Genomic DNA, 7500 nt, shown 5'->3' with positions numbered 1-7500 from the left:
CAGTGTAGTCAAGGTGGCAAATTGCATAGCTTGAGCTCAAAGGAGCCACTGGGTAATAATTTAGAGGCTAAGGAATTTTCTTCACAAGTACCTAACCCTGCCTTATCATCACCCCCTGCTGAATCCCTGTCCCTGCCGTCCTCCCATTCAATCCCAGCAGTCCACAAGCTCAATGGTCTAGTAATGAATGACGAGATCCGAGAAGAACTTTCTGCAGCAGCATCTGTGACCTCCCAGGCCTATACAAATATTAGAGCTGGAAATACAGGTGAGTGAGCAGTTTAAGTGCTGAGAATAATTCTGAGTGGTTGTATTATCTTTATCTTTATAAGCTGAATATTGTGTTTGATTGTTAATGAGACTGAGCATATTAATGTCATGATTATTCATATGTGTGTGGAAAAGCATTTACCAGTTTATTTTGTCTCTTCTAATATTAGAAATTAAAGATTATTCTGAAGAATTCCAAACTAAACTGTTCACTGTTATGTTGCAGGTGATGATAACAACTTAGGGATAAGTCCACTAGAAGAAGCCTCTGATTTTGGAGGTCGAGGTAATAAGGAAGCTGCTGCCGACAACCCAAAGCTCTCAGAGAAGATTAGTGTGATGGAACCAGTATTGAGATTTCTGCAGTTACTTTGCGAAAACCATAATCTTTATCTACAGGTCAGTTTGTTCTTTAGGACAAGATTTTGAATAAGTATGGATATGGAAAATTCCTGAAATAAGGAGATATGATGGGGTAATTTTTCCAACCAACTGGAAAAATGATCTTGTTTTTATTAGGTAAATGATACCAGTTTACTTCCTATGAATGAAAAGTGACTTCTTCTCTACAGAATTACTTGAGGGACCAAAGGAACAAGACAAATTACAATCTTGTCAGTGAGACTTTGATGTTCCTGGACTGCATCTGTGGATCAACGACTGGTGGACTGGGCCTTCTTGGACTGTACATCAATGAGCACAATGTCTCCCTCATTAACCAGACTCTGGCGACTCTCACAGAGTACTGTCAGGGACCATGTCATGAGAATCAGAATTGCATTGGTTTGTATTTTTGTCTTTAGATAAAAGCAGGAAGAGTAAATGAAATTAGGATAATGATTGATATTTTATAAGTTTTGTTAATTGTCAGTCTGTTTATTTGTATTTAATCTCTTTCAGCAATGCATGAATCCAATGGCCTCCACATCATCACAGCTCTAATTTTGAGTGACATTAACCCCCTTGCCAAGACACGAATGGATCTGGTCTTGGAGCTGAAAAACAATGCCTCAAAGCTGCTCCTGGCCATCATGGAGTCTAGAGCTGACTCTGAGAATGCGGAACGCATTCTCCAAAGCATGAACATTGATCAGCTGGTAAGGAAACTAAAATCTAACACCATCTTTTTCATATTTCAGTCAGTTCAAGAGAATGTATAACTTGCATGTATAAAATGTATAATGGGCATTTATGTCTTTCCTATCTCCTCTCTCACACACACACACTCACTCTCTCTCTCTCTCTCTCTCTCTCTCTCTCTCTCTCTCTCTCTCTCTCTACCTATACCTATACCTATACCTATACCTATACCTATACCTATACCTATACCTATACCTATACCTATACCTATACCTATACCTATACCTATACCTATACCTATACCTATACCTATACCTATACCTATACCTATACCTATACCTATACCTATACCTATACCTATACCTATACCTATACCTATACCTATACCTATACCTATACCTATACCTATACCTATACCTATACCTATACCTATACCTATACCTATACCTATACCTATACCTATACCTATACCTATACCTATACCTATACCTATACCTATACCTATACCTATACCTATACCTATACCTATACCTATACCTATACCTATACCTATACCTATACCTATACCTATACCTATACCTATACCTATACCTATACCTATACCTATATATATATATATATATATATATATATATATATATATATATATATATATATATATATATATTTATATATATATATATATATTTATATATATATATATATTTATATATATATATATATATATATATATATATATATATATATATATATATATATATATATATATATATATTAGAATATGTGTGTGTATATCTCATTAATGTTATGTAATGTAATACATTTCTTTCTGATGGTATATATATTACTTAAGAAAATGATAAGGATTATTATTATTATTATTTTTTTTTTTTTCAAGACTATTTAATATTAAAGATTAATTTTGGTTTGTAAAACAAATGTGAGAGAGAGAGAGAAAGAAAGAAAGAAAGAAAGAAAGAAAGAAAGAAAGAAAGAAAGAAAGAAAGAAAGAAAGAAAGAAAGAAATAAAGAAAGAAAGAGAGAAAGAAAGAGAGAAAGAAAGAGAGAAAGAAAGAGAGAAAGGAAGAGAGGAAGAAAGAGAGAAAGAGAGAGAGAGAGAGAGAGAGAGAGAGAGAGAGAGACTGAGAGAGAGAGAGAGACTGAGAGAGAGAGAGAGAGACTGAGAAAAAGAAGAAAATAAAAATAAACTGAAGATGAGACTAACAGAGGTGCATCGAGAATGAGAATAAGGGGTATATTGACTAGATAGAGACACGAGGATAAGAGTGAATCAGTGGAAGTAACGGCTAAAAGATTGAAAAAAGCTAATAAGAGTGAATCAAGAGTTTGCCTTTGATGAATTTAGAGCAAGATTAACCATATGTCACCAGGTTGCATGTGAGTACATGCCTTGGCTGTTGTGGACAGAGAAGCAGGTGGCATTGTATCATGACCATATCCGTGTCATTGGCTCATTGGAGAGAGCTTGTTTTTCTCTGTTTGTAGTGGCCTCATTTCTATATTAAAACTTTTAGGCAACAGCACCTAAATTGAAGATAAACCTTCACTTTTTTCAAGTTATTTTAAATATGAAAATATAAGCTTTTAGGTGCCTAATATTGCTTATAAACTACCAAAGGAGTCAAGTGCAAACAAGAAGCTGTTGGTGCATGCCAAGAACCTCGCATCAATGTCCATTTGCCTTTTTTTTTTTTTTTTTTTTACCTGGGTCAATGGAAAATATAAGAAAGTATTTTAAAATGGAATAAAAGTGTGTATGCAACAGTACATATATCCAAATGAACAAACATGTAAGAGTATATATTTAAATTTGTCTTTCAGTAAGAATAAAGGTTTGCTATAAAAAACGGAGGCAAAGAGAAAACAAATTATATATAAATATATTCTTTTTTTCTTTTTCTTTTTCTTTGTAAGTATTACAAGTTAAAGGATTAGGGTTATATCAACATTTAAACTAAGTTTTATTAGAATGGAATTTCAAGCATCAGGACCTCACTAATACCCTCTACCATTGCATTGCCTGCCCTCTCTTCTGCTGCTTTAGAAAAATGCTCTTGCATTTGTTTATGGTCTCTACCTTGAGGAACAAGAACAAAAGTGGAAAGACAGAGTTGATAAGGATGAAAAGGTTCATACTTACTTTTATTTCATTCCTTTTCTTTTTCTGTTTCATTTAAAGATGAATTATTAGGGTCTTTCCAATTTCTGCCTTGTAAAGTATAACTGTGCAACACTTGCGAAAAGTCGAAGAGTAGATCTTTATCATTTTATTATTCTCTGTGCCCTTCTATTATTTCACTTCATAGAATGTGTCTGTGAGGTTAGTAGATTGATTACTTCTTATATAATTGAAATTATGGCACTTCATTTATGGCGACCTTGAGTCTTCAGACAGAAAAACGGTGTCTGATTAAGTAATTGATTGGGTTGTTCTTGTTCCCAAGTTCTGTTCCCTTCATTTGAGCCTTAGGTTAGCTGCATGACATATCAAAATAATTGTTTGTTGAGTGTGTCTGCATTTGTGTATTTGTATACATTTTTTTGTATCACTGTGAGTTGATGTGTCTTTGTACATATGTTTGTGTGTCTATGCATGCTTGTTGGTTTGTGGTGTGTGGTTATAAGAGAGAAGTCAAATGTATGTAAGATTGGACATATGGATTTATGTATGCATGTGGGTGTGGGTGGGTGTTTTTGCATGTGTATAGTCAAATAAAATATCTATAAACAGGAAATCATTTGTAGATTACTGAACAGTTTGAATCATATTTGAATCATATTTGATACAAAACATGTGTCTGATCTTATGATATATTTCATATTAGATGGATCATTTATGGGTAACTTAAATTTATCAATATTGATTACCTATATTGGAAATAGGAAGCTAAAGAAGGGAGAGGTTCACAAACTCTTGATTTTGTTCGCCTGTAGTTTTAAGTTAGATATTCTTTGTTTTTTAAAAATCAGTCCATATGTAGTAGTTTTTTTTTATTATTATTGAAAGAAATCATACAGGAATATATGAATACATATATATATATATTTCTTGTCTTTTATATGATGATAATTTTGCATGCTTCATCATCCACTTCATTTGTTACTTTTTACATCAAGACACGATTGTGTGAAACATTTATATATGTTACTGAGTCATTTAATATGATAATCTTTTAACAGATGTGTTATGAAGAGTTTAACCATTTTATTGAACTAAGAATGAGCCAACTTGCTCATGTTTTGTGTATATAAAAACTATATGATGGTAATAATAAAATCTGTTTTTTACCTTACTTTTCTTCTGGATCTGGAACTGAGTTTTAAGAAAGGATTGATTGGAAATTATGAAACAAATGATTGAATGATGGCATGTTTGTGTGATATTTTTCTCTTTTTTTCAAAATGGGTTTCTGCAATAGAATTTGTATTTAAAAATTAACAGATAATGTCTTGCAGTGTTTTGCAACTAATTACAAATTAATTTTGCAGTAAAACTGATTAGTTGGTAACCCAAATCTCATAATGCAGTATTATCAATTAGTTAAATGTAAATAAAAGCATAGATTTACATATTTTCATAGAAATGACTATTAGACTTGATAGAGATAATGTTATGGCTTAAGTAGACTTTTGTCAAATAGGACCAAATCTGAGATTTCTAGCTTCGAGCAGATTTGCTTTGCTTGTCTTGCTAAAAAGCCAACAACAGCTTGCTCTCACTCCCTCAGCTGGATGTGGTGTGTAACCTGTATCATCAGGAGAGCATGGATGATGACGAATTCTTTGATGATGGAACAGCAGAAAATGAAGATGGAGTATCTCCAAGGGAGGTGAGTGTCTTAATTTTTTTCCTTCATCCAGTAGCTGTTAAGCAGCTTTGCTGTGTATATGAATTATAATCAAGGATTCTTTTGTTCATTAATGAGAGTTTCAACAACTACAATTCAACTTTAATCATCAGTAGGATGTATAATATAGGATTATTACAACCTAAAAACTATTTCCTTTCTAGATGCTGATATTCAGAGGTAGCTCTGAGGCATTTAAACAATTCTTTTGATTCTGACAGGTGGGCCACAATATATACATCCTTTGCCATCAGTTAGCCAAACACAACAAGGACCTAGAAGATTTACTTTCTAAAACAGGGAATGACAAGTACACCAAAGCACTACGGCACTACAAAGAAAACACAGCACAGATTGAGGTGAGATGGATCATGTGAGCATATATAGATTGGCTGTGAATTAGAGACCAGGAAATTTTCTATTGTCATATGATTTTTACCATTACTGTATCACTCTGTTGATAATTTTGCTTTTCTGTGTATAACCCACATACAGATATGTGCCCTTTTAAAAGGTGATGGAATAAGTAGCTTTTTGTTTATAAGCAAGACACAAGTAATCTAAGAATATTTTGATAATTGGAGTGATTTATTTTATAAAAAGCAATTCATAGAAAACATCATTTGTAATTTAGTCTGGAATTGATTGAACTAAAATCATCTTTTTCAGATTGTAAGAAGTGACAGAACAATGGAGCAGATTGTCTTCCCAATCCCAGAAATTTGCAAATACCTGACGAATGAGACAAAGATCAGGGTTTACAACACTGCTGAGCGTGATGAGCAAGCCTCGAAAGTTCCTGACTTCTTTGAGAAATGTGAAGAAATGTTCAGGGAGATGCAGTGGCAGAAAAAGTTGAAGAGTATGTTTGAGATTCAATTTTTTTTTTTTTTTTTTCTTCTTTTTTTTTCACTTGTGTATTGTAATTGCTTTTCAATGATTTAAGTTTTTTTCTTCAGCGGTATGAGGTTCTTTAACCCTTTCCCTGATATTTGAATCATTCGGCGACTGCACTGAGGGCTTCACGAGCAGATACATGCGTTGATGTACGCACCTGACAAAATTCCTCTATAAAACTTAGCTCATTTACTGGATTGTAGCATGGTTCTGCATGGACAAAGCCCTTGTTGTAGGGGACAACATCATTGTTTTTTGTAAATATCCATCAATGTATTTCAAAATATATTAGAAAAACTCACATAAAGAATAAGCAGTACGATTACTGCTTCATTTTGTAAGATTTGGCAACTCAAGATGAGCCTTATCTGGACTGTCAATCAAACCTAAATGGTGTCACCTTACTTAGGTACCACTACGCCACACGCGACCTTAGTTGTCTTACTATTCAAGCGTTTAGGAAAATGAGCATGGAAGTTGGGCATGTATATATATGTATATATGTGTATGTATATTAATTAATTTGAAAAATAAGCAAAATATATACATATGTATATATATACATATTTCCAAAAATAAAGAACAGGGTAAACAGGTAACATAGGTAATACTAGTAATTTGTTCATTGATGACCAAGTGCTTGTGGAGAACAGGCACTTAGTTAACCAAATTCACTGAATGATTATCAGTAATACCCTTTGACACTGGGTGACTGCTATGCATGTTGCAGCGATTCCATTGTTCTTGGGATTGTCATCATATATTTGAATGGTATCTGGCATTGTCAGGATATTTAAGTAGGGTTTAAAATGGACAATGTGTAAGTATTGAAATGTGATAAATTTGAATAGATCTAGTTTTTCTAAAATCAGTACACAAATGCATTGATTGTGCAGAAACCTTTCACCCCTAAGTACACTAATACTCGTTTGAGTTTGTTTAGACTTTTGACTTTCAAACCCTTTCAGTCTATTTCTCTCATCTCTCATCTTTTATCTCTCACTTCTTAGCTTTAACCCTCTAACTCTTATCTCTCACGTATCATCTCTTTTCCTCTTCTCTTGTCTCCCTCTGCCTCTCTTGTCTCTCGTCTCTCATCTTTTATCTCTCACCTCTCGTCTTTTATCTCTCATCTCTCACCTCTTGTCTCTTTTCCACTTCTCTTGTGTCCATCAAACTCATTTTCTTATTCTCTCTCTTTCCTTATCTCTTTCTGTCGTTCCTTTTTCTCTCTCAGGTGTTCCTTATCTCTCTCTCTCTTTCCTTCTCTCTCTCTCTATTTCCTTCTCTCTCTCTCTCTTTCCTTGTCTCTCTCGCTCTCTTTCCTTTTCTCTCTCTCTTTCCCCTTCCCCTCTCTCTTTTCCCTTTTCCTTCTCTTTTTTTC

General features: G+C 33.6%; 1 protein-coding gene across 1 annotated transcript in view; it reads left to right on the top strand.

The window, feature by feature from the left end:
• Itpr (Inositol 1,4,5,-trisphosphate receptor) overlaps positions 1-7500 on the top strand; it is a gene marked incomplete in the record, with an annotated part of 309414 nt that overhangs the window by 289727 nt on the left and 12187 nt on the right. The window contains 8 exon segments of the mRNA XM_070133886.1: positions 158-268; positions 497-669; positions 843-1053; positions 1171-1367; positions 3416-3499; positions 5100-5201; positions 5441-5578; positions 5889-6081. Of these exon segments, the coding sequence (XP_069989987.1) occupies positions 158-268; positions 497-669; positions 843-1053; positions 1171-1367; positions 3416-3499; positions 5100-5201; positions 5441-5578; positions 5889-6081 (1209 nt within the window).

The sequence above is a fragment of the Penaeus vannamei genome, chromosome 19 (assembly GCF_042767895.1).
Source record: "Penaeus vannamei isolate JL-2024 chromosome 19, ASM4276789v1, whole genome shotgun sequence".
NCBI lineage: Eukaryota > Metazoa > Arthropoda > Malacostraca > Decapoda > Penaeidae > Penaeus > Penaeus vannamei.
The sequence above is the reverse complement of the archived record's forward strand: the minus strand, read 5'-3'. Positions and strand labels throughout refer to the sequence as shown.